General features: G+C 42.9%; 1 protein-coding gene across 2 annotated transcripts; it reads right to left on the bottom strand.

Annotated features, from left to right (window-relative positions):
• Positions 1 to 53: 53 nt before the first annotated feature.
• On the bottom strand, positions 54 to 25,991 carry PDLIM3 (PDZ and LIM domain 3). Of its 2 annotated transcripts, XM_090258962.1 has the most exons (8): positions 25,763 to 25,991; positions 19,038 to 19,189; positions 17,474 to 17,558; positions 10,528 to 10,595; positions 5,642 to 5,905; positions 3,884 to 4,014; positions 2,179 to 2,290; positions 54 to 708 (listed from the first exon to the last, which is right to left on the bottom strand). In XM_090258962.1, the coding sequence occupies exons 1-8, from the start codon at positions 25,853 to 25,855 to the stop codon at positions 519 to 521; spliced, it is 1,095 nt and encodes a 364-aa protein (XP_090115088.1). In that variant the 5' UTR covers positions 25,856 to 25,991; the 3' UTR covers positions 54 to 518. The 2 variants fall into 2 exon arrangements, with proteins under 2 accessions (XP_090115088.1, XP_090115087.1); XM_090258961.1 differs by lacking the exons at positions 5,642 to 5,905; positions 10,528 to 10,595 and adding an exon at positions 10,940 to 11,127.

Genomic DNA, 25,991 nt, shown 5'->3' with positions numbered 1-25,991 from the left:
CGTTACATCCCGTGGCATAATTGTTGCATATAAAACTAGAGAAATCCAGGGAGTTTCTCCCTGACATGCACTTTAATTGTTAAAGCAGATCACAGACAACTGCAGGTTGTGTTAGGATACAAGATGATCGTTTGGTATTTACAACAATTGCTAAATCAACTTGTTAAGGAAAGACAACTAGCCTCCTCCAGATAGCTAGATGTTGACATGCTTGATGGTCATAATATAAACTGAAATTGTGAAATACGACATACAAAAACATGATTGGTTTCCATGTCACTCAGCGATCGCTAGCCCCAAAGACAGTAAGAGTTGCAAAACACAGAAAGTATGTTTGTGCTGTCGCAAGCATTTGCCTCCCGCTCCTTCTCCTGAGGACATGCTAAGATAAACATCTAGAAGCCTCGGTTTTAGACATGGACTCAGCAGTGTGCTGGACTCCTGCCCAAAGCCATTAGCGCCTTCCTGGGGCAGTGCGCGCGCGTGCATGCGTGTGTGCGCTCCAGTCTGCCTGCGACCTAGGCTTTGGGGTAAAGGGTGACGGTGTCGTAGCCGTCGGGGGGCCTCGTGCGCGCTCTGGCGTGCGTTTCGCAGTACAGCTCCCCCTCCACGAAGAAGTAGCCCTTTTGCTTGAGGTTGAGGCCGCAGTCAGCGCACACGAAGCACTGGGGATGCCGGTACTTATCCCGCGCCTTCACAACGGCCCCGCTGGGGAGAAACAGGACAGCGAGTCAGAACCAGGAAGCCCCGGTGGTACACAGGTGACAGCTCAGATAAGGCAGGTGGCGTCTGTGTCCCATTCAGGAAGCTAGAGCCTCCAGCTGTATAAAGGGCCACAGCGGTGACGCTGATGCCATTGTCAGGGAGGCGCAAGACAGCCGGAAGAAACCCTCCCATGCCCCTCTCTGATGTGACTATTTTTCAGATTTTTCAGAGGAGTTGTTGTCCTAAAAATCGTACGCTCCTACTTCATGATCTCTCCCCACTGTTTCTCGGAAGGGGGAGCCGTGATTCTGCAGAGGCTCCGATTCTGACCAAGGTCACCTGAAAGTCCCCCCAATTGCTCTCTGCCCCGGTGGCGCAGCCTCTGCGCTGTGCGGCGGGAACAAGCAGACCCCAGCGCAGAGGCGGCATTCACGCAGTGGGGGTGCGGCGGGGACTCGCCTCCACTGTCAGGACAGTTGGCCACCACTGAGGGGCGATAGTGGCTTTTTGCTGATGTTGCAAACTGTCCTCTTCTAGGGGGTCCTCTACTCCTGAGCTTCCTGTCTGGCCTGTTTCTCTCTGTCCCACAGTCTGTCCTTTTGCTCTGACCGGGCTGAGGGCCCACTGCCCCCCTGGGGTGTACCCCGGATAACGGGACAGGAGGTGCCTTGGTGTGCGAGCTCACGGTAGCAGAACAGAACAAAAGGACGGGAGGAGTGGCCCCATGGGGCATTTGCAGGGGAGAGATGGGGATGATGGGGCGCCCCTGAAGACTTGAACTAGCAAGTGTGGGTATTGAAACCTAAAGGCCCTTGAAATGGGAGCTGACCGTATTCTTAAGAATTATGTTGGAATATTTGTGCAGCACAAGAAACTAGGTAAAGATAATGTGTTTTATTAACAACCTGATGGCTTCCATATTTGTTTACCTGGGTTTATACAAAAAAGGAAATACTCAAAGGCTATATACCTTAACAGACAGAGCGCTTCTTGAAGGGAAGTTTTGATTCTTGGAAATGATTTTAAAAATATACCCTGGGCAATTTGTCTTCTATGAGAATGATCTGAAATTATAAGTCAAGATCGCTGACTCAGATTATACACCAATTTTGGGGTGTATCTAAGGAATTCTAGTCCAAATGTGATACGTGGTGGGTGTTGTATTTCAAGTCCATGCATAGAAATAGAAAGCTGCTACCAAGGTTTATAGGGAATTCCTGGGTTAAAAATGAAACTTAGCCCTGGCTGGCGAGGTTCAGTGGTTGGGTGGCATCCCGCAAAGTGAAAGGTCACCGGTTCGATTCCCAATCAGGGCACGTGCCTAGGTTGTGGGTCAAGTCTCCAGTTGGGGTACATGTGAGAGGCAACTGATTGGTGTTTCTCTCCGCCATTGATGTTCCTCTTCCACTTTCTCCCTCCCTTCCCCTCTCTCTAAAGATAAATAAGTAAAATCTTAAAAAGAAAGAAACTTACACAATGCCCCCCCCACACTTGTCACAGAGTGGCATCTTCTGTGCCCCGCCAGCGCCACCGTGGGCTTTGGTAACCGGAGCTCTCACACTCCGTGTCCCAGCGGGACGGTCATCTGAAAAACAAAGCGTTTCCATTTATGGCAAAGCGACAGCTGGCTCCAGGGTGCACTTCGCTTCTATTTTAGGGCGTGCACTTTAACCGAAGGAACTGCTAAGTTGTGCCCGCAGTGTCGTTTCGGAAGGAGTAGGAGCGGTTCCAGCAGCCCGTGCTCAGAAGGAGGGCCTCACAGACCAGGGCTCGCTGACAACTTGTCGTTGTGGGGGCTGCCGCAAAATGCTCAAAGGAGCAGAAGGCATCTGCATTTCTTTTATTGTGGTAAAACATACATAATATACGACTGGCCATCCTAATCGTGGTTAGGGTATAATTCAGGGGCATTAAGTGCATTCACAATGTTATAAAACTATTGCCTACATCCATGTTTAGAATTTTTTGTATCATTTCAGACAGAAACTCTATACCCATTAAACAATGAGTCCCCATGACCCTCTCCTCCCAGACCATGGCAGCCTCTATTGCACTTTCTGTGTCTATGACTTGCCTGTTCTAGGTACCTCATACTCGTATAAGTGGAATCATACGCTATTTGTCCCTCTGTGTCTGCCTTGTTTCACTTGGGCAGTTTTAAAGGTTTGTCCAGGTTGCAGCAGGTGTCAGAATTGCAGTCCTTTTTAAGGCTGGATAGTATTCCATCATCTGCGTGTTGTTGATCCATTCACCTATCAGCAGACATGTGGGTCGTTTCCGCCTTGCGGCTGTGGTGAGTAGCGCTGCTGTGGACATTGGGGTACTAGTGTCTGTCTGAGTCCCTGCCTTCAGCTCTCCTGGGTGCACCCTACCGGTGGGGTTGCTGGATTGTATGGTGACTCTATGCTTAACTTTTCCAGAAGCCGCCACACGTGCCTGCACCATTTTACATTCCCGCCAGCAATGTACAAGTGTTCTCATTTCTCCATGTCCTCACGACATGTGTTATCTTCCCTGTATTTTTGATAATAGCCATCCTAAGGGGGCCTTTTGCATTTTTGTGCGTCTTTGAAAGGACAGTGTCTGTCTTTTGGGGGTGGAAAAACATTGGTAAGAGTATGAACCCTGAGAACAGCAGGAGGAGGCTGCAGACCCGGCTCTCCTTCTTGGTGGCTGTGTGACTTTGTACGAGTCACCCTCTCTCTGCCTCAACTCCTCATTTGTTAGGGAAAATAATAGCTCCTACCTCGGAGTCATTGTGGGGATTAAATGGTCATGCACGCAAGGTACATAGCACAGAATTTGGAACATATGAAGGGCTCGTTATGCTATTTTTAAAATTTTGATGATGATACTCTGGAGTACGGGGAGGCTGAGAAACTTTCCTGTGCCCACTTAAAACTCTATTAAATTTGTAAGCTCAGATAGCCCTTGACGACTGTGAATGGAATTTGGGAATGATGCCTTTCTACCCATTTGGTGGCTACTTGGACATGTTCTGGAAGCTCCTTTCCTAAACCAGGCACCAGCCAAATCCTTCAGGGCAAAGATGTGTTTGGTTTCTTGATAAAATCAGTATTTAGACTTTCTTTCCCAGTCTGTTTGCTGTCTGCCCCTCCCCATAGCTTTCCAACAGGCTCTTTCTAGAACGTTTCAGCAGAGGTTCATGGCTACTCACCGGGGCCGTCATCCACTAATTCCTGGAGCACCCGGAAGGAGCCTGACTGGCGAGGTTGAGTAGGTTCATCGCGATTGTCATGGAGCATCCGGTACACATCCGACTGGGGGGGCACAGAGGCCGTGGGCTCACTGAAACACAGCATGGCAGCAAACAGCATCAGGAGCATGTGAGGCAGCACACGTGCAGAAGCCACAACACGTCACTGAGTACTAATCACTGTGTTTGCACAGCTCCTGAGCAGATTCAGGATTGTCAGGGTCACCTCTATTATAATTAAAAAATAGCCTTTATTCATATGAACTACCTTAAAAATGTTATTAATTAACCCCGGGGTCACATCAGCACTTCTCCATTTGGCAAAATACTTTGCAGGGCAACTAAAATGCTAGGAAATAGTAATAATGAAAAAAAAAAAAGACTTGTGTCCAATGGACATGTAATTATAAATAGGAACAAAATAAACTTTTTCTCAGAAAAAAGACCACATACACCTGATAAAAAGTGCAGGAGTAAGCCCAGTTCCGTTATTTTCAGTCATAACATTTTTATGAAATTCAGATTCTTTCCTGATATGAACCTCAAAGTATATCGTTTAATTTTGTTTTTAAGATTAACTTGCTTTGTTAACTCCTGGAAACAAAGGTATCATTTTGCTTGTAAATTGTTGAAATTCAAATTGCCAGTTTTTGAAAGCGCATAATATAGGAACTTACACATATGTGTGAGTTATATTGATTATACTACATTTTCTAAGTAACACATTATAATTGATTTACATCAATAGTTTTATTTTAATAAACTTTCTACAAATATATTCATGATGCAGAATAAGAAAATGCCACAATAAAACTACATGTCAGGCACTAAATGCTTTTTTTTTAATATCATTTAATTGCATTATCTAGAAAAGGTGGTTGCTATCCACAAATAATTTTGTTACCTATATCATATGTGGAAATAATTACCTTATATATCTGAATTTTCTTGCAAAATGGCTTTGAGTTACATTATGCTATTATTATCTTATTGTATTCATCCCAAGAGATAGCTTTGAGGTATTATTACATTGCACTCTTAAACATTATACCTTTTTAATTTACAAAAAGTGGTTCTGTAATATTGAAAAAAGTAATATAATTTTCTTATAATTTTTTTATATTGGATAAAGCTTGATGGCAAAAATACTTTGAACAAATATTTATAATAAAGAAGAAATTAGTCAAAATAGAGACCATCAGAAATTAAACATATACATTAATAGCTTGAGATATTCACTTATAAACTCTTACTCATGGCAGAAATTTTAACTGGAAAAATAATTCCCTCTCCACAAGATACCATTAGAAGAGAAAAGTATCATTTCTTTTAAAACTCCTCTAGACCTCCCATCCCTTCTCAATTTTTGGCCCCCAAAGGAGAAACATAAGAGTATATTAGATTATTAGTCACTTTTGAGAAGTATTGTACCAGACATTTGCAAAGTACATTGTAGCTTTTCAAAACACATATACATTAGGTCCTTCCATGATTTCAGTTTATTACGATTGGTCACATAAAGCTCTACTTAGTTAATTCTTCAAATCGTCTTTCTCATTAGGCCTAGATATTTGCCAAAAAAAAAAAAACCTTCGTATTCTTTCTTTAAAGCTTTTCACATGGCTTTCTTTCATGTAAAAGCATGTTAAGACCCCCGTACAGCTGACATTGCCCATGTGCTTAGTTAGTACGCCCGTGGCTCACAAAGACCCGTATTACCTCATTGGGGGCGCCTCCCCTAGAGCTGTTGAAACCTGACCCTGAAGTGTCTCCATAATATTGTCATCTGAGTACAACTGCATAGGTGTATTAAACTGGGCATGGACAATCTTCACACCAGGCAGTTCCATTTCCAAAGGAATGTTAGGGGCCATCTTAGCAGCAACTTTCAAGTCACCTGGGCAAATAGTGCTAACAGTACTGACAGAAGAAGGGGTGCTGCGTCCGCTGCTGCCGTCAAGGCCGGACGGGGTGCTGCATCCGCTGTGGTGATGGCCGCAGGACGCAGAGACGACGCGGGAGGCAGAGACAGCAGGCGGGAGGGGGCAGAGAACAAGGGGGGAGAGGTGAAAGGGAATCGAGGACAGAGAGCGAGAAGGGAATTAAATCAAAATAAAACCAAATGCTCATGTCTGGCTGCAACTTATTTTAAATAGGGAGGGCATTTAAAAATTCACGATCGAAAAAGGTTTCACAAAATTAAAAGGTACAGGCGATGTTGTCCGTCTGGCTCCGTTCTACCAGGTGATAATGTAAGGTTACAGGGAAACAAGTCGTATATAAAGTAGAAAAGATGTGACCATCTTTTAATTTTAAACTTGACAATATCACAGACAAATGGGACAGGGAAATTACTTTGGCTCGGCACCCTTTTACATTTCTGAGGTGAGATGTTTAAGATTAAAAGATTAATGAATAAGCCATGCAAACAGTGACTGAATATGCCACATGATGAATCCAATTAAGTTTTTGGGCTCAACAGTTCAAAATAAGTACGTTTCAGAAATGCAGCTTAGTTTAATTGAATAGTAATTAGAAACACGTAGGCTGTATGATAAAGATTGTTTTATGGCTCTCTTGTAAATGCTTTATTTTGACTATTTTAACTTTTCTACTTTCGTTCTTTAATTTTGCGAGGAATACGTTTTTAAAAATTGTTCACTGGTTTCATACAGACTCTACATCAGGCAACAAATGCTTGTCACCTTGAAATTGATTATCAGAGAGCAAGTAAGGTGATCTCAGCCCCTTCGGATGCCACCGAAGGCTAAGGCGGATTTCTTCTATACATAGCTCTTCCATGTAAACATTTGGGGATACTCATAGGGTCACGCACGTGCATCATTTCCTCTCACAGGCCAGTCGAGGGGGCTTCTCCTTAAAACATCAGAAAGGCCAGCCATGCAGCTTCCAAAACAGCTCAGGAGACGTCTTGTTCTCTCTGCAGCTGGGTGGGAGGCGGTCACAAGCGACATGCTAAGGACTGAAAAGTCGTTTTTCCACGTGCGTTTTACATGCAGCAGGAAAAATGCATTTTACAACAAAATGAAATATACTGAGTATTTTTTCACAAGCGCAGTCATTTCAGACGAAGCCGGAAAAACTGTTAGTATTAAAGTAAACGCAGTCACGCCTGCGGGGCGGTGTTGCTGTAAACTCAGGGCGGGAAGCAGTGCATGTGCTGTGTCTATCTCAATGTCAGTGTCCTCCGAGGGCTCATACTGCGTTTACCCTCCAGGGCTACCAGTGCTAACCTCAGCGCCTCGCAGGGAGCACAGGCCAGAAGGGTTTGGGGCACTGATTTTGCTCACTCCATCAGTGTCACAGCCTGATTAGTCTGGACAACCCTTGTCACTAAAGGGATTAAAAAAATTTTTTTTGGTCTTGTTTTATCCAATACGACCACCGGCAGAGCCTAAATTAGGCAGGTAAATATGGACTTGCTCCTTTACTCCTTGGCTTGAGAACCTGTTAAAACCTCTGTGAATTGGTTGATCACATACCAAAGGCCAAGTGCCTTAGTCACTATTTCTGGATGTTCTACACTACACTGGCTCCCGAAAACTGACTTCTATTGGCAACAGGATAGAAGTCAAATTTCAGTTGGAATGCAGGTTCATCAGGGTCCTATTGATTGGACCTCAGTGTAGTGAAATTTATTAAATTGTAATTTAGGGATTTGAAATGAGTTAAATCTTGGGAGACTTGGACTTAAAATAGTGAACCTTTCCAACAAGCCTTTATAAATACTCTGACCTTACTGTGCACCAGGCAGAGTGCTAAGGAGTGGGTAAACCATGATCAATTCAGGACTTAGAGATATTCTTCGTCTTATAGTTGTAATGAGTAACCTTTTTCCTGTTGTTAGGGTCCTTTATACATGCATATAAATCTAACATGTAACTTATTTCAGCAAAGATTGTGTTCTATTTCCTAATTTCTTTATCATTCTATTTAGAGGCCCCTGTCTATTAAATAGATAGAAAATAAAATTGAAGCAAACAAGAATTAGTTTTTTTATAAATTTCTGGGGTAATTTAAAAAGATCTCTTGAACTGATGCTTAAAAAATTTTTTTCATGGACTCCAGTCACTGTGAATCTCATCCTGGGTCACCATGACCTATTCCTGTAACTTGGAAGTAGGTGTTAATGAGATATGAGATTTCCTGACATTGACTTACTGACTTGGCAAAACCACCTGTAAAGTTGATGATACACTCGATTGCTTCACTCCTGGATAGATCATGAAAGAGAGAACTAATTTCTCTGGCGTGTGTACAGACTTTGTGGGGCTCGCTTTTGGAAGTGACTTGTCCAAAACCGTTCACAGGATTGCACTTTATCATTTGGATCTATAAAATACCTTGTATATATTTTTGATGATAGCTTTGGCTTTAAACATTTACATGTTTACATATGAAAATACTGGCTTTTTAATATGCTTCAAATATGATGAAGTAATTAAAAGAACAGTAACTAGTAGTAAGACCCTAGGGAGACCAACATAGAAACAATTAGCCTTTCCAACTTCTGATTAAAAAGTTGGTCATTAATGGTGTAGTTATAGGTTGAAGTGTAGCCATTTAAAACTCCACCTCGATGAAGAATTATTTAGTGAGAAGAAATGCAGAGCTAGAGCAAAGAGTGAGGGGCACAGGAAGAAAGGAAGGACAGTAGAGGCATTTTTACAGTCCTTTAAGATTTGCAAGCCCTGGCTGCTGTGGCTCAGTGGATTGAGCATTGGCCTGCGAGCCAAGTGTCGCTGGTTCGATTCCCAGTCAGGGCACATGATTAGGTTGCACGTCAGGTCCCCAATTGGGGGTGTGAGTGAGAGGCAACCACACAGTGATGTTTCTCTCCCTCTCTTTCTCCTTTCCCCTCTCTCTAAAAATAAATAAATAAAATAATAAAAAAACAAATAAATTATAAAAAAAAAAGATTTGCATACTGTTTTTTAAGCAAATCTCTCATCCCTGTTTCTCCTCTCCCCACTTCCAAATTCAGCTAGATTGGAAGGCCTCTCACAAGGACAAAATTATGAGTGGCTTGTTATTATCACCACGTTTGCATTAAAGTGAAAATACAGGATAGGGTAAAGGAGGTTTAGAGTTGATAGTATGGAAAATGATACAATAATGGATAAATAATAATACAAGAATAAACTCTGTGTTTCATATATCACAACTGTAAACCTACGTTTGCTCCACCCGGTATGGGAGAAGGGCGTCGCATGCCTGAATCTCCCCGAAGCCGTATAAAGTTAAGTGTTTCTGTGTCTACTGAACACGAACGGGCATCCTCTCTGTGCCAGCTGCATTCGTAGGTGGCGGGGATCTAGTGGCGTGCTCCCTTTCTAGAGGGGGAAGTTGTATTTTGTAGCAATTGCCTTGTTAGCATCTTTCTCTAGCTCTTTCTGATTCTGAGCTCACAACCTCGTCTGCCTTATTTTGAGGTAATCCTCGGCTCCTGACTCTGGCTTCTGGGAAGGCCTGCCCACGGACGTCCCATCTAAGTAATGACTGAGCAGCTGCAGCAGGGCTCAGAAGCTCAGATGTCTCCGGGGCCAGGAGGGGCACACATACATGACAGCGGCCAGGAACCATACGCTTGGGAGTGACGGGCATTTATTTAGGCAAGATGTTCCATCTTACGGACACTTACCTAAGTTCACTTAAACAGTCGAGGGTTAAACAAAACACTGTCTGCAAATGAGTGCCCGATGGCCCCCTAGTTTGGGAAACCTGATAGTCCACATCCCTAACCTGTTAGGGTCAGTGCAGCCTAACCACCAACGTCCTTCCTTGGGGCTGCCTGCCATGGCTGAGGGCAGGGGAGTGGGTGTGAGGGTTCCCAAAGTCACCAATTCCCAAAGGGGTGTTACAGGGCACTACTCGCCTCCCTCAGAGGTTGGAGTCCGTTTCTAGAGAAGATATTTGAAAAGGAGCATCTGAAGATGATCCGTTTCTCTGACTTATGGAGAGCAATGAAGCTTGCTCATTATTCCAGTGTGTACATAGTTTTCCATGCGGATAACCAGTCTAGACCCATCCGTCCCAACTCTGTCTGTGTCACTGGCTTCCCCCCAGGTGGAAAACTTTTTTTTCAAGCAGCCTCTCTTCCTTCGCGAGTATCCATGAGAAAGCAGGGTGATTTTTACGCAAGGGCTACAGCGAGTGGGACTGCTCAGGAGCAGGGAGACGCGATGATGAGCGTCTAACATATCAAGTGACACCTGCGTCCCCACCTGTGTCCCACTTGCCTCCTTACCCCAGATGGGAGGGCTGCCTTCCGTTTTTGCTCCTGTGGCTGGGCCTTCCTGAGCTGGGATAGCCTGCCTCAAAGGTCACTGTGTCCTGGACGGGATCCTCAGGGGTATTAGTTATAAATACACGTGGTGACTGAGTCACACTTCCAGCCCCATAATCTTGTCAGTGTTGACACTTGGAAACGGCTGTGCTACGTGAGTTTGTCTCCTCTGCTTTTGAAATAAGCTTCAAAATGAAAAACAGTCACTCCAAACCCCTAAGAATTACTTTTCTTGGTCATTAGTAGGACTTATTAAAGAAGCATGCACGGCACACGTCACAATCTCAAAGCTTATGACCTGTTCCGGCCTGGAATTATGAAAGGTTTGGGCCGAATGTTGTGCTTGTGTTCAAAGTAGTTCAGCTCCTGTGAAAACAAAGGGTTAAAAAGCCCCTCAGTGGAAGACTAATCTCTGTTTTTAGATAAAATTAGATGAGCAATAACTGTACAGAGCGGATTATGTATCACCAAATATTGACGTGACTAACAAGGGTGATCGGAGCGGGTTCTTCCCTTCAACCATCTGTTCACTAAATGCGCGGGAGATGGCGATGGGAACCACGTTCTTGGTGCTTGTCTTTAAAATGAAAATCTGATCGCGCCTTCAGGAAAGTCAAAGCAAAACCGCAAGAGCTGGACTTTTGAAAGGAAAAGAAACCGGGCTGTCACCGTTAAGAGCATGGTGGCCAGAGCCGGAGTCCGATACTTACTTTTGAGGTGAGCTAGGAATGAGGCCCCGCAGCTGTCCGTGGAGCGCATCTTGTATATTGCTAGTTGAATAGAGCCCAATGGGTGAGTTATAGGAAGCGCTCACTACCTGTCTTTTGTCATCAATGTTTGCTGCTGCAACAAAAGGCTGGGCCCTTCTGTTGTGCGCGGTACCAATGGGTCTGAACTCCTGTACAATGGCAGACAAAATACAGAGCCACAGAATGCACAACAAAGCCGTTAATGAGCAAACCAACAGCATCGCTATTGTTAATTGTCTTCGTTCCCTAACACAAGACTCGTGGGGAGGTTAAGGGAGGAGTTAGGTATCAACCCTTCGGCATTTTCCGTGCGAGTTATGTGGGTGATCGTCATCTAGCAAACGTTAAGGTGCGAAGGAATTGACCTTATTTAAAATACTATAAAATAATTCAAATACTTTATCTTTTGCCTGGCCCCTGTTGACTTCTGTATCTATAGCTTTTGGAAAATTTTCATGATTCATTTGAATAGAGAAGTTTTGTGTCAGAGATGGGATTTTCAGCTTAGAAAAACTGTTCTACATAACAGTTTCTCAAGTAGAACTTATGTTTGCATTATCTCCTGTTAATATGTTAATAAGATTCTCTCCTATTTTAGGAAGTGAAGGAATAAAACAGAAAGGGAGTGAGCACTTGTGAATAACTCTATTGAATCATTTTAACTAATCCAAGTAGAAGTTCTGTTTTTTCTTAATACCCACAACAAAAAAACCCCAAAATTCTTAATGTGGATTGAGTTGTAACTTACCCTTAGAAAAAATAAAAATTAAAAAATTCTTTTTTCTTATGAAAGTGGGAATACTGTTTATAGAAACCTCCTTTTTTTTATTGTGATAACTTCATTGTTGAGTGTTTAAAGAACTCTTCTTGTTTACCCTAATCCCAGAAAGACTGAGGTCACCAATGCAAAGACAGCTAATGCATATGATTCACAAAAGGATTTTCACTTTATTGTTTGGGGAAAAGGGTCAAAAGTCAGAGTTCTAAACTTTGAATTTGAAATATGCCTGAATGATCTGAAACTCTATATTATTACTTTAATATAAGAGTCATGTTTTCTAATTTTACATTTTTTTTCTAAGCAACAGAAGAAAACCAAAAGCGAATGCTGTAAGACACACGATCCAGTCTCTCTCCAAATCCTTTCATTTGGCAGACTTAGTGAGATAATTCTTTGCAGCCCTATTTTCACTCCCACATTCACATCAATTTCATTTACTTCTGTGAATGTGTCACCAGCGTTTCACACTCATTTCAAGGAGAAAAAACATTTATGGTTATTTGGAATGTTACTGGACAGAGATGGATTTTATTAAAATATAAAAAGATCTTGTAATCTTCTTGTTCATGTCATTTTCCCCTGTCTTGTCATTATAGATGAATAAGTTGTGCACTGGTGCTTTTCTGTTCCTGCTGTTGTTAGAAAAGAGACTCTCCCTCTTTTTTAGGGGTGGGAGTTTTGCACCGAGATGCTTGTGCCTGAGAAGACCAGCCACGTCCTGTAGGGACCCAGGCAGCGTGGTGCCTTCTTCTGGTGCTCCTGAGTGGGCAGTCACCCCACGTACTCAGGCCTACTGGTCAATCCCACTTAAAAAAAAAGAAAGGGATGGCAAGGCCAATGGGGTGTAGCGTCAAAGGAGCCTTTCACTCCGCCTGCCCCCAATCTCATTGAACCTAAAGTCTGTGATGTGATCAAAAGCAGCTTTTCCCATCAGCCTAGGCCAGCATATTTTAACCGCCTTCAGCCTCCTGAACTTGACAAAAGGTCTGACTTGAATACATTAGTCTATGATTCGATAGAGTGATTGAACTGATCCCTAGCTTATTGATTCCATTCTTTTTCCTCCAGAATAATGGCTCACTGCCTAGGAGTTGGTATGGTGACAATATAGTGGTTATATTAAAAACCAGATGTGGCTTTAGGAAAATGCTGAATCCAAGAACATGGATAAATGTGTGTAGCCAAACATTTATATGGTGTTATAATCTGATTTTTTGGGGGCTGATTTAATAATGCATTGGAATTAGCTGTGTTTTATGATTAACCATTATGATTAGCCATTATTATGGCATGAAATTATGAACTGGAAATTATTTTAAGTAATGACAATGGCCATGTTTCAAGCCTCTGTTATGCTTTTCACTAAGCAAGAAGACAGAAGGCTAATTGCCAATTGCCTAATTTCGTTTTGGTGGATTATAAATCTCTCAGGCTAATAAAAAGAGTGAATCAGGCAGGACTGACGAGCTCAAGCTATTTATAACTTATCTTTAAAAAAAAAACAAAATATGATACACTTTAAAGCTCTTGGTAAGTAGAATTGAATTTATAAAAGTTATTTAACATAGTGTGATGGCTTTAGGAAAAAATCTCTGCCCTTATTTCATTTTATTAGTCTTAAAATGGTAAATACACCTGGATGGTGATTGTCTTAAAAGGGAGGGCCTTCTCCGAGAACATTTATGCACTAATAACCTCTTGTGGTACTTTCAAACAGCAGCACCTAAGTTAATCAGTGCTAAGCTTTTTCTTTGCCGTTTTCAGTTTTGGTTATATATGGCAAAGGTCACAAATATATAATGTGTTAAGGAAAAAATAATCCCTGTGTTTTCTAGTCAGATCATAACAGGAAGTTTTTCTAACATAAGCTTTAAACATATGTGTTTACACTTTGCAAAGCATTAGTTTATGGGTTGCTAGAGTCATCCCCCAAAAGGAACCGCAATGAAATGTGTACACCAAAGGTAAACAAAAAATTTAAGATGACACAGAGAGGCAACATTCTATCCAAGTCTTACATCACTGTTGATGCTCAAACAGAATCGAGAGATAAAACCAATTAGAAGTTTGCTATTCCACTTTAATTTATTTTTATTTTAGAGTGGAATATCATTAGTAATGGAAAATACCAGTAAAAGCTTTATATAGCAGTTAATAGAGTCCAGCTCTTGTGTTTACTCTACCCAGACAAAAGCATCCAAATTACTCTTATCTGTTAGGCATTCCATAAATAACCACTGCAATTCATTACATTTTTAAATATTATTTTTAAATGCTAGGAGCTTATATTAAGGAATAATATTTTGAGTTAATGAAATGCAAGGGCTGTCAGAGTAAAGCAGAGACCCGCTAACATCCAGGAGGAAGCAGGTCTTGACAAGAATCTCCCAAGCCCTGGAGTGACTTCAGCAGTGACAGCAAAGACTGTTCACTTTTCCATTCCTCAGTTGGAGAAGTTGTCACAGGTAAAGAGTGAGTCTCAAAACTGAGGCCATCGTCAACTCCAACAAATAACGTTTGATAATATACACATATGTTTATTTATAAGAAAAAATTGTGGGGAGATAAGGGAAACACTAAGCCAAGTGGTCATATATTTGATCAAGCCACAATGACTGAACGATATTGTATAATGTTTGAATTTATGAACAGCCCCTCCGCCCACCTCATCCTCACCCCGCAAATGAAAGATAAAGTCACCCTTATGATTATTTTCTGCCGTGACCTGTCACATTTTTCCCATTTCTCACTGGGGAAGAATTGGGGGAAATGGGGATTAGGAAAACTTGCTTTGTGCAGGCTGCCACCCAGTTATCAAAACATCATAGAACAAGGTTATTTGATGAAAATATGAAGAACTTCAACCCTTATGCCATTTGACTGTACATGTAGTACAGCTTTACTATCAAATCTTCTGTGACAAGGATTCAATCTTTACACAGAAGTGGAACCATCTATTTTCTCATTTAGAAAAGAACTATTTTTGTTTGTTTCAGAAAAGCATCTTTCCTGTCTTGTGATAGCTACATTCTAATTTCGAGTTGTTCAACTAACATTAAACAAAGACAAGGAGAATGTTTTATTTAAGAATGTAGGTTGTGAAGAAGGACGTGGACCTTGAACATAACTTTAGTCTACAGCAATGCCTGGTATAGAAAAATGCATGTGTCTGCTCATTGGTCAGGGTCAGGACTGAATTTGTATTGTATTCAGTGACTGGGGTTGATCTAAATAACCTCTCAAGTTTCGAGTCTAAATCCATAAAAACAAAATTTAACTGTTTAATAATGGCATGGAAAAACTAAAAAAAAACCTAAATATTAAAAATTTGTATTAATCATTACTATAGCTGTGGAAAAAAAAAAAGAGAAAAAGACTAGAAATAAATGTACTGACATTTTATTATTTGTGGTCGCACTTGGGTGGTAGGATATACAGTAGTGGGTTTATATATATATATATATTTTTTTTTTAAATGAAAAAGAGTATTTTGTTCTAAGAGCAAAGGTCACACAACTTACAATAAAAACTTGACTTGGGTTGATAAACAAGAACCCAGACTGTGTATTGCTCGAAGGCATTGTATGTTCATCTGCAAGGGGTCCTTAAAGCAGGATGTGGTAACGACATTTGTTTCTGAGACTCACACATCTTTGTTGTCCAGAAGTTTGCAGAGTTCTCATTTGGGGAAAAAAGACATCTCTTTGCATAGCTTTGTATCAATTAAAAACACAAAAGAAGACGACTAAGCATCGCTCAGCGAGCTTTCCTCATACCTCATTCTACAAGTTGACCTCACTGCTGGGTTTGTATCACGGCATTTCGTGCTAGTCTGTGCTGTGGGATTTCAGAGAGTGGAGGCTGTGCTGGAATTTAGCTGTGTTGTGTCAGGAATGTCTGTCCTGAAGTGCCGACTTGTGTGAACTGATCATGCAGAAACCTGGCCTGAGGACATAAGGAACAGAAACCCTTTGGTCCATTAGGAAGAGAACTGAAATGGTCCTTATCTCTGAGGGTGTCAGTGAGAATTACTTGTGACTCAAACTAAAGGAATGTTCAAAGGCTCCTTAACCCAAGCTTCACCTTTGCTTAAAAAAAAAACCCCTGTTTTCTTTGTTATCTGTTCCCCAGGTGTCGTATCTTTTCTTCTATCAAAGGCAGAAGATTAGAGGTATTATTAATCATCAAGCCCCCTGGGAGGCCAGGGTAACTGCCATCAGCATTCAGATCCGGACCACGTGTCTTACCTGTCTTACCCACTGTATCTTTTGCCCACTGACCCTGAAGAGCAGAAACCCTTATCTGACCTAAATATCCCACTCACCTTGCTGCAGCTGGGGGCAGTGGCAGAGCATTATTCTGAAGATTGGGTTCCAGGATTGGTCCTGGGCAATGTCAGAAAATGCAGTGGATCTTTAGCCCTTTCATTCCTTCTTTTGTTTTAATCCAAAGTAATTTGTAATGACCCTGGTGACAGTAATGCGGAAGGCATTCCTGGTCTCTAGGAAGTCCTGATGCATCCTGACCACTTCCTGTCTCATTGTTGAGAATAGGCCCAGTGGGACTTCTGATCACAGCCTGGGGTGTGTGTGTGTGTGTGTGTGTGTGTGTGTGTGTGTGTGTGTGTGTGTGTGTGTGTGTGTGTTGCTGTACCAATATTACGAGAGGTCCCACTTATTTCAGTGTTGCTGTGAACGACTGGGTGTACCAAGTGTTTTTCTATTTCACTTTACTGTTTGAGAAGCCCTATGAGACACATGTGCGGAGGCTCGCTGCTTTCCGTACTTTATGGAGAAGAGACAGGGGCTTATGGAGACGGGTGGGTAACCTGAAGGACCGATGCTGGAGCTGACAAGCCCAGGAGGGAGATGCTGCTGAAGCATCAATGACCAACAGGCGTTCAGCCCATTCTCACTAGACACCTAGAAGAACTCCACCTCGGGAATTTCTACCCAGTTTAGTAGGAACACTTCTTTTAAAAGGGGTATTTAACTTACATCTCTGTCTCTAAATGTGGGGAGCTTCTAAGTAGAGGTTCTAAAACCCTTTCTTAATTATATTTGCCATGCAGCTCACTTGAGGGTTGGTTTGATTTCAGAGTTTTGGAGCTTTTGAGAGCAGACATAGTCGGATAAGCATCAGATTATTAAATTAATTTAGCTCAGGAGATAGAGTTGCCGCAAGGGAAAGCCCTTTATCTTTGATAATACAACGGCATGAGCAGAATATCACTGTGATTTCATAAGGCAAGACTGTTCGTAGAGTAAACTTAATTATGGAATGCCCAAACTGGGAATTAAAGAAGGCTATAAAATAAGATCTGGGTGAAGACCTCAGAGGACTGAAGTTCAAATAACAGATTAGAGAAGCCTGTTTCAAATGGTGGCCCCTGCCCTTTGTTTTAGCATCTTAACCTTCTTGGATTACCTCGTGGTCATTTGGCAGAAGTCTGTCATGGAAAAAAAAATTCAGTAGACTGTATGAAGATATAGCCAAATTTTTCCTGATGAGAACATATCTGTGTTTTAACATGATGTTTGGCTAGGCAACCAGCTCTGTTTTCTTGATGCAAGAGAACATGGGCAATCTAAATCAATCTCAGGTAATAAAGACTTATTCCAATTTTTTGTATTTGTCACTTCTTCCTCTTGGCAGTCACCCACATCATTTAAAAGGAAATGTAATGTGAATATTATTTACTCTAAAATTCATACCTGTGGTTCTGACTCTAAGTTGATTTTGAAAGGATGTGCCCTCCCGTCTTCAGACACCTGTGGAGACCATAGGCGAGTCTCCGCCCTGTAAATGAAACACAGTTTGTAAACTCTGAAGTCTAACGATACTTCCAGTTCTCGTATCCTTCAGTTTCCTATAACATTGGTGGGAATACTATTAACCCTTGATAACTGAAGCAAAAGAAGTATTCCTTGTTACATGTTGAAACCCTAATTCCTAATGTGATGGTATCTGGAGGTGGGGACTTTGGAGGGAAATTAGGGTTAGATGAGGTCATGAGGGCAGGGCTCTTTTGGTGGGCTCAATGCCCTTCTAAAAAGCAGAGGAGTCGCAAAACCTCTCTGTGTGCGCATGCTCCTAGGAAGCCAGGTTCGGACATCACCAGGAAGAGAGGCCTCTCACCAAGAACCCAAGTATGCTGCACCCTGAGCTCAGACTGGCAGCCTCCAGAACCACGAGAAATAAATGTTTGGGGTTTAAGCGCCCCAGCCAGTCAGTCCACGGTGTGTCTGTTATTGCTGCCTGGACTGATTGAGGCAAAGGCATTGCACAATTTCTGGAGGAAGTAGGTCTCCAATGCGTGTGGCAAGGGTACAGGAGGGAGATTCCGCAGGAAGCCCCTGCACGTGACCCTGGGCCAAGCTCGTTAGGTCTCCGCCGCTTCCCTGCTGGCCTGCCCAGGCTCACACAGGCAGCAGTGCGGGTCCGGCCAGGCAGACCTGCTGCTGGCACCAAGGAGCTGGGCTTTGTCCGTCCTCCTTATGTATCTGGGAGGCGGTGCCTGGCAGGAATGCCGGTCATGCATAGGTAGGGAAACAGTCCATTTCGCCCCGTCAAAGGGCAGGTCAGCTGTCCGCCTTGTGTGCCAGCAGGGAAAATCGTGACTGCAGTAGCAGCAGGGTAAACACACTCACAACCGCTGTACCAAAATATTATTTTCACACAGTTGTGTCGTATCAGGCCTCTGATGGCAAGAGATCAGGTTCAATTCCCTAATGTGGTTTTTGGTCAGAAATGTCTCCTTGCCCAATACACTCATGTGTACACACATCCTCACACCTCATGAGATTCTTCTGGCCTGAATTCTGTACAAAATGGCCAATGGCATACAGCATATTAGCAACCAATTTTTAACATCACATTTTGTCACGAGATTCTTTCAGGAGAATCTTTGAATTCCTTTTGCTCCCACATTTAGAAGAGCAGGACAGCTAGCTGTGCTCTGCAGAGTTCCTGTGGCCAATGCCTTTAACGTTCTATTTTCATCGTCAATTACTGGATTAGTAAAGGGAAAAAATTCCATTAGCCTCCTTCATTATTCCGACATGCCAGAGAATTGCTTTTAGAAATAATTTGTTAACAACACCTAGATTGTGTGACTTCAGGAAAGAACAGACTGAAGCGGCTGATAAAGAAAATAGCCAGTTGAGATTCTAGTTTTGGTGACCGCCCCTCCTCACTGGGAGCGTGAAATCACTTGTAGTTTCGGTTCAGGCCCCCCCCCCCCCAGATCCCATTTTAACACCGTTAGTTCAAGAGCACCTGTCAATTTTGAGGCACAGCTGGTGTGCTGCGGCTTTGATCCTGTCCTGTGCATCAGCGTGAGTCATGGACTCTGTCGCGAAGCCATCAATAGCCAGGATGACATCGCCAGGGCACAGGTTGGCAGCTGCCGCCTTGCTTCCTGGAGTGATCTGGAAGAAATCACGGCGTCACTTCACAATCACCATCTTGCAATATCTTGAGTTTTGTGCCTGACAGTTGTACTTAAAATGTTTTACTTGACAGGAAGTCCTAAATCTAACTTAAAATAACTCTTAGTTGATCAATTGTGTTAGCTCTATTTTCCCACCACGTGAAGTAATTTTGTTTCTTACCACATTTCATTTATCATCTCTTATCCTTTTAAAAACATCTTCCTTTCTCCCTGTTTGAATCATACGTTCTTTGCTTGAAACAAAATAACGTGTTTTTTAGGTTTCCTTTGCCACCCTCCAAACTCTCTGTTTGGGAATAGAACTTTACTGCATTTAGGGAGATTTCATATTTGAATTAAAACTGCTTTAGCATCCCTGTAAGTTATGATTCACATTGTGGGGGAGAGGGGCGGTACTTGGGCTGCAGAAAGCTTGAATCACTCTTGAGTTAATAAGAAGAGGCCATGTAATAGATAAAATGGTAACTTTTCACGAACTCCTCAGGGAGAAGAAGTTGCAGGGCAGCCGACTAGCCTGGAGTTTAAGGAAAGACAGACAGGTGCCTGCAAGGAAAGACAGAATGTGAGCAAGGAGGAGGATGGGGTCACCACACCAGCTGTCAAGAAGAATTCAGTTAGAATCAGGAACAAATCGTTAAAGGCCGACTGTGAGCTAGTATTTGGAGTCTGGAACCCCTAGGGACCGCAGACACAAGGGAGGTTTATGTCCACACCGTCTCTTCTCCATGAAGGAAGGACAGACAGAAAAACAGCGAACAAGAGGCAGCATTTTCATTAAACTCTGTCAGTAATTACATTAAATGTAAATGGTCTAAACACACACACTTTTTTTTTTTTTTAACAGAGATTGTCAAACGAGGTAAAAAAGCAAGTTCCATTTTTATGCCATCTATAAGCAATCCACGTTGGTTTCTTTTGGGGGGAGGTGAGAGGAAAGGAATACTTACAGATATGGGGAAAATATGCTTGTTAAATGTTTAATTTAAAAGATAACAAATTTGAAATTGTTAGCGTGTTGAGGAGTCGGTGATTTTTTGGTTGCTATGCCTACCCTCAGCTTTTCTGGGCAAATCCCAACTACTGACCACGGCCCGTCTTTCCCGGCCGCTGCTCCAGCGTCCCCCCATACCGTTCCTGCTCCCTGCATCTGCTGCGCCGGCACTATGCAGATTTTCTTTTAGTTCTTGGTTAGGCCAGACTCGTACCCTTCTGGGCTTTCACATGCGTTGTTGCTTTTGCCTGGAATGCTTCCCCTGCTCCTTACCCAGTGGTCTCTTCTCCTCCTTTGGGTCTAGGCGTCAGGGTCCCGTTCTCAGAGAGACGTCCCTGACCCTCTGAAGTAGTTTCTCCATCTCCTACCCCATCCCACCCTGTTCACTTCCTTCATGAAGACAACTTGCACTTTTAGGCGTGTTTATGTACCTGTGGATCATCTGTCTTCCTAGCCAGACTGGAAGTTCTTGAGCCAAGGAATAGTACTATGTCTGTGCGTAATGCTTTGCAGTGTGTATTCCAGCGCTTGGAATTAACGAATAACTAATTGAAAAGTGAATGACAAGGCTATTTAAGTCAGAGTTTATGAAGCAAAAAGAGCTAGTCTGCTGAACACAAAGACTCCATCTTCTCCAGATTTCTGGAGTCATGAATCAGAAGTGAGGGAAACTGTCTTTTTAACATATTCCTTCAATTTTCATCATTCACATCAACCGATTCCTTGGGTCTGTCTGGGAGAAAATAATTTAAAACATAGATGGAGCATCTATAATGTTCTGTTTACTGTGGGAGACACAGGGGGAAGTCCAAGATATGACCCTTAGGGGGTGTTTATGTTATGAATCAAAATGATTGAAATAGTCATGGAGCAAGACGAGTATATACTGAAGGGCGTTCCTCGGGGGCGTGGATCAAAATGGCGAGGAGCCCCATTGTTTGGTCATTCTCCACTGTCTGCAGACAAACCCCAGTGCCTTCTGGCCCCCACAGCTACACTTCTACAGCCACTCCCACACCTGTTAAACCAGAATCTCCGTAGGGAGTACCTGAGCATGGGTATCATCAAAAGTTATCTAGGTAAGTCTAATGTGCAGCCAGGGGTGGGAACTATTATTGGTATTATTATTGGTATTGTATTATTGTCAAGAATGATGATCTCAATTCTCAAAATAATCTTTTAACATGAGAAAACTGATGCTCAGGAAGTCTGAGAAACTTGCTTAAGGTCCCATGCACAGTGAAAATCTGAATTTCCCTCAGGGGTGTGCGACTTTATAGCTGAAGCCCCTCCACTATTCCAGCAACCCATGCTTGCGGGTAATCTCTCCCCCACCTTCTTCTATCTCTATGGTTACACTTCCTTTCATGGAACTCTGGGCAGGCTGTGCCACAGTGGTTTATGTACCTGTCCTTTCCCTTCTACCGATATATGCACTTCTCAGGGCATAGAGACCGAGGAAATTATAATGGTATCCCCCACAGTGCCCGCCACATATAATACTTTCTGCACTGAGAAGATATTTGTGGGATGCATGAATGTTATGCACATAGGAACCAGCTCTTCCAGGCAGACATGCCTTTGGTAGAATAGAATTAAATAGGTTTTTATTCACATCAACCTTCTTACTACACTTGAATCCCGGAAAAGGACTGCATTCAGCTATAAACATATTTTTTTTCTAAAAGTTCAAATTTCAGATACAGTTTGTGTTAAAGCAGTATACATTTCTATGTTAGAGCCTGCATAATTTAAGAATACACTAACATTTTCTATGTTGATACTTGAGTCCAAATAGCACTCCTAATTATAGTGATCTTGAACCTGGGTGTCCTCTGAATAGGGAGGAGAGGGGAGGGGGAAGGGAATTGAGTGGAAAAGGACATACTGGCATCAGATGTATACAATAATTCTACATCACGTGCATAAAAGAAGCTTGTACTTTATTCCAGATTGGACTATTTGTGAAAACAAATGATCTGTAACTTGGCAGTGATAGTAGATCCTCCTCCTGGGTGGTCCAGACACTTCAGAAAGAAAGACTCCTTAGAACCTTCTTGCCAGAAAAAGAAAAGCTGCTCACTTAGAGATGTGGACCTTAAGCTTTATTCTGTGAAATACTTAGGCCAGTTACATATGGTGTTTGCAGAAACGTCCCCCTCCCCCAGGCTGAATACTATAACCTAATTTTTATTGCATAAAGTCTAAAAATTGCTTTCCTAAAAATTGTTTGTATCACAACCAATTGCTCAATTTTTTGAGAGTGTCTGGTTTTGATTTACCTTACTTCTGCGGTTTTTTAAAATTTTTTTATTTTTATTTTTTATGATGCAAAGATTAACATGGCCACTTAATTGGATTGTAAGCAATTACAAGGTATAATCTCAATGGATGGAGAGAGTCACATGTATAACCCGCTGCCCCGGCTCTGGAGCATTGCTGTAGTCTGGACCTGTAGAGTGTGAGGCAGGAAGTGAAGGGGATAGCTCGTGGAAGAACAAAAATTGACTTAATTGATTTGAGACATTCATCTCACTTACAGGACTTCCTGTGGCATTGAGTGCAGGCATCGGTGTTTTAATTCTTTGCATAAGAACTTATCTCAAACGGATAAGTCACTTAACAAAATAATTGTCATTCATCTTTATCGTGGAATATTTCTGAGGACACAATCGGCACTTATTTGTGATCGTTATGTTAAAAAGTGAACAATTTAGTCAGTCATTCATATTGTGTCATATTGATGCTGTAACGTGTATGAGGTACAAGGCACTATGCTCATAACCGAGTGACCCCCCCCCCCCTGTTTGGGGAGCATGTGATTTTTGGGATACAGATGGACACAAACATCTGTAGTAGAAGGAGGAGAGGTCGTAGGTCAGAAGCTATGGTCATCAAAGGGATCAGATGCTGTTTGACTGGGTTTCCACTGGCACAGTGGACAGTGGGATGGGTGGGGACTCGAATTCTGGGGAAAACGGATAGAGGAGTGAAGAGAACTTGTGAGTGGTCCGAGTCATGGCCCCACTGCCTGTGTGGGGGTGGAGTGGCAGGAGGGGAGGGAGAGAGAAGGGCCAGAGAGGGCAAAAAAGGAGCTGGAAACCCCGGTTGGGACAGAGCGTGAAAGTTGTGCGTGTGTAAAGATCCCACATTTCAGTCAGTATAACCTGGTGATGCCATCGAATGGTGTCAAAGACTGGGGATGCCAGGAGCAAGCTCGCAGGGTGAACTGGGGAGGGGGACAGGCCGCCCGGTGGGATGGGAAGAAATGCTGAAGAGGGACAGTGGGAAAAAACCAAGGAAAGTGGTAGATCTTAAGGACAGAGAGTCACGAGCACTACCTGATGGGCTGGACGGCCCACAACACCTGTGTGGGAACATCTGCACGACAGGCAGGATTTTTCACACGTGTGCAGACTTCAGACACAGGCAGGCCTGGCATCAAATTCCCTCCCCCCCTCGTGGTCGTCGGCAAGTTAATGAGTCTCTGGCAGCCTCACGCTCCTCCTCTGTAAAACAGGACAATAGTGCCACTCCTCTAAATGGACTCCTGTGAGATGCAAGTGAGTCAGTGCCTATAAAAGGCTCAGAAGAGGGTAAGGCAAGTGACCTTCTTCACCTCCTTCTCACGTCATGTAAAGATGATCAAAGTAATAGAATAATCCTGACACCTCCTTACAGCACTGACAACTATTTGTGTCCAATATCTTTTAGTCTTTTTTCCAAATGATTTTTACTATTGTTATAGTTGAAGTGGAAATAGTCTCAATTAGGTGCTCACAAAGGCCACGAAGTTCAAGTGAACGTGTTTTCATTTATTCGGCATGAATCTGCCATGCGTGTGGCTGGGGGGACACCTGAAATACAAAGCAGCTTATTTTTACCGGTCCCCCTGGAGTTAAATTAATTGAACAGAAGGGGCATAATCAAATGAAATAATCATATATGGCTGTGCACTGCTATTGAACTAGCTATCAAAATGAGTGATAGAAATTAGTAATGAGTTAAAAATTAAAACACAAATTGGCTTCCCAAGGAATAGTTGTCATCATATAAAATATGTTTACAAAGAGCGCCTGCGGTCCCGTTCCAAAATGTAAGCACAGCTTTAGAGAAACGTTTCAAATGTCAACAACTCAAGTTTCAAACCTAAGATGAATCATATTGCCATGTTACATAGTAATAGCAGGGTACTTCCTTTGTAAATCACTTAATTATTTCTTTAAGATTTAATATACATATGAGTTATCTTTTGTTAGAATTCAAAAGCTTGGTTAATATAAACAAACGAAAAGTATACTTTAGAAACTTGAAAATATTTCTTAGTAGAGATAATGGACCCTGTTTTCTTTGTTAAATCCATAAAAGGCATCGCCTGGCCCACAGCACTGAACAGTTTTCTGCTTAATTTACTTAGGAACATTTTTGAGGATATGTTAAGTTTTCACGTCTCATGCAAAAACACATGTCAGATGTGTTTATATGTTTTTGAAAAATGAAAACCAAAGCTTGAAATGTTCCATGGTATGCATCTGTACGATGTTTGGAGCTGTTTTTAAAAGATGTTGGTTCCCAAATCTCATAGACGTATAAATGGATGGAGTTTAAAAGGTATTACCTTGTTCAAAAACCTGTGTGAGTCAATCACATGATAAGATACAGTGTAAGCAGTAAGGAAGAAAGGAAAATGAAGCATTAAAAAGTATTAGGTTTGATATGCTCTTTATGCGACCATTGAACTAGTTTTCTTTTAAGACAAACTCGTGTTAGAAAGAAATCAGCTAGAACAACTAGAAGTTTACTGACAGAAACCCTGAAGTTTCCTTTTTCTTTTTCCCTGGGTAGACAATACTTTAAAGAATATTAAGTAAGAAAAGCTTGACTTTGATAGCAAAGCATCATTTTCAGAGTTATTAGGCCGAACAGTGACTTCCCATCAGGTCAACTAAACTCTCTGCCCCGTTTTCTTTGTAGTTTGAGTTATAAGTGATAATTTCTCAGCCAAGTTCCCAGCTTTGGAAAATATTTATTCAAAATGCCTGGAAACCCAGGGATACTGATTAGTAATATTTTCCCTGTCTGGGCTGATACGAGAGGTTCCAACTTGACCCGACCCCGGCTGTGCCCGTGAACAGCGCTCTGCTGAAGTTTTTTTCATCCAGACAAGAGCGGTGCTAGCATGCGGGTCTGGCTCCAGGAAACCAGCACCAGTGACGGTCGCTTCTCTCTCCTCCTTCCCGGTCCGCATCGCCCCCTCCCGGGTCCCCGGCTCCACTGTTCCCGGAGGGAGACCCGGCCCTCGCAGCCTAGCCACAGCCCGGAGAAACCGCACTGCCCGGAGGTTGCTGAGGAGCGAGAGCGTGCGGACACGGTTGCTTCTCTAAGCTGCTCTGCACCCTCCAAACCTCGCTTTGCCAAGTTGCTGCCACCCTTCCAACTGCGAGCCCCCGCCCCAAGACCTCCCCGCCGCACCTGGGCTCACAGGCCACTCTCCACTCCAGGGGGACCCTCTGCAAGCCACAGACCCCGACTTGGAGCAAAAGAACGGAAACCACCTACCCTGGTGATGATCAAAGGCTGGTTGAAGTCTATGCCCCCCGAGAGTCTGAAGCCCCAGGGCGCGGGGCCAGGGAGGACCACGTTCTGGGGCATGGCGCGCCTCCTGAAGCGGCCTTCCTGGGGTGGGGGTGCAGCGAGGGGCAGCCCTGCTCTTGGCCAGTGCCCCTGAGCTGGCTAGCTCTCTATGCTCCCTGGGCACTGTCCTCACCGGGACTGTGGCCTGAGAGCT

This window comes from Furipterus horrens, unplaced genomic scaffold, assembly GCF_987537825.1.
Source record: "Furipterus horrens unplaced genomic scaffold, mFurHor1.1.pri manual_scaffold_12, whole genome shotgun sequence".
Lineage (NCBI taxonomy): Eukaryota > Metazoa > Chordata > Mammalia > Chiroptera > Furipteridae > Furipterus > Furipterus horrens.
The sequence above is the reverse complement of the archived record's forward strand: the minus strand, read 5'-3'. Positions and strand labels throughout refer to the sequence as shown.

Bases quoted from the DNA above. Each gene is read 5' to 3' on its own strand.
- PDLIM3 (XM_090258962.1), bottom strand. From the start codon at position 25,855: ATGCCCCAGAACGTGGTCCTCCCTGGCCCCGCGCCCTGGGGCTTCAGA. The intron at 5,906-10,527 runs GTCATAAGCTTT...CCATCACCACAG, and splicing joins ATAATTCCAGGCCGGAACAG to CGGATGCAGCACCCCGTCCG. The intron at 4,015-5,641 runs GTAATACGGGTC...GCTGTGTTTCAG, and splicing joins GGGGAGGCGCCCCCAATGAG to TGAGCCCACGGCCTCTGTGC.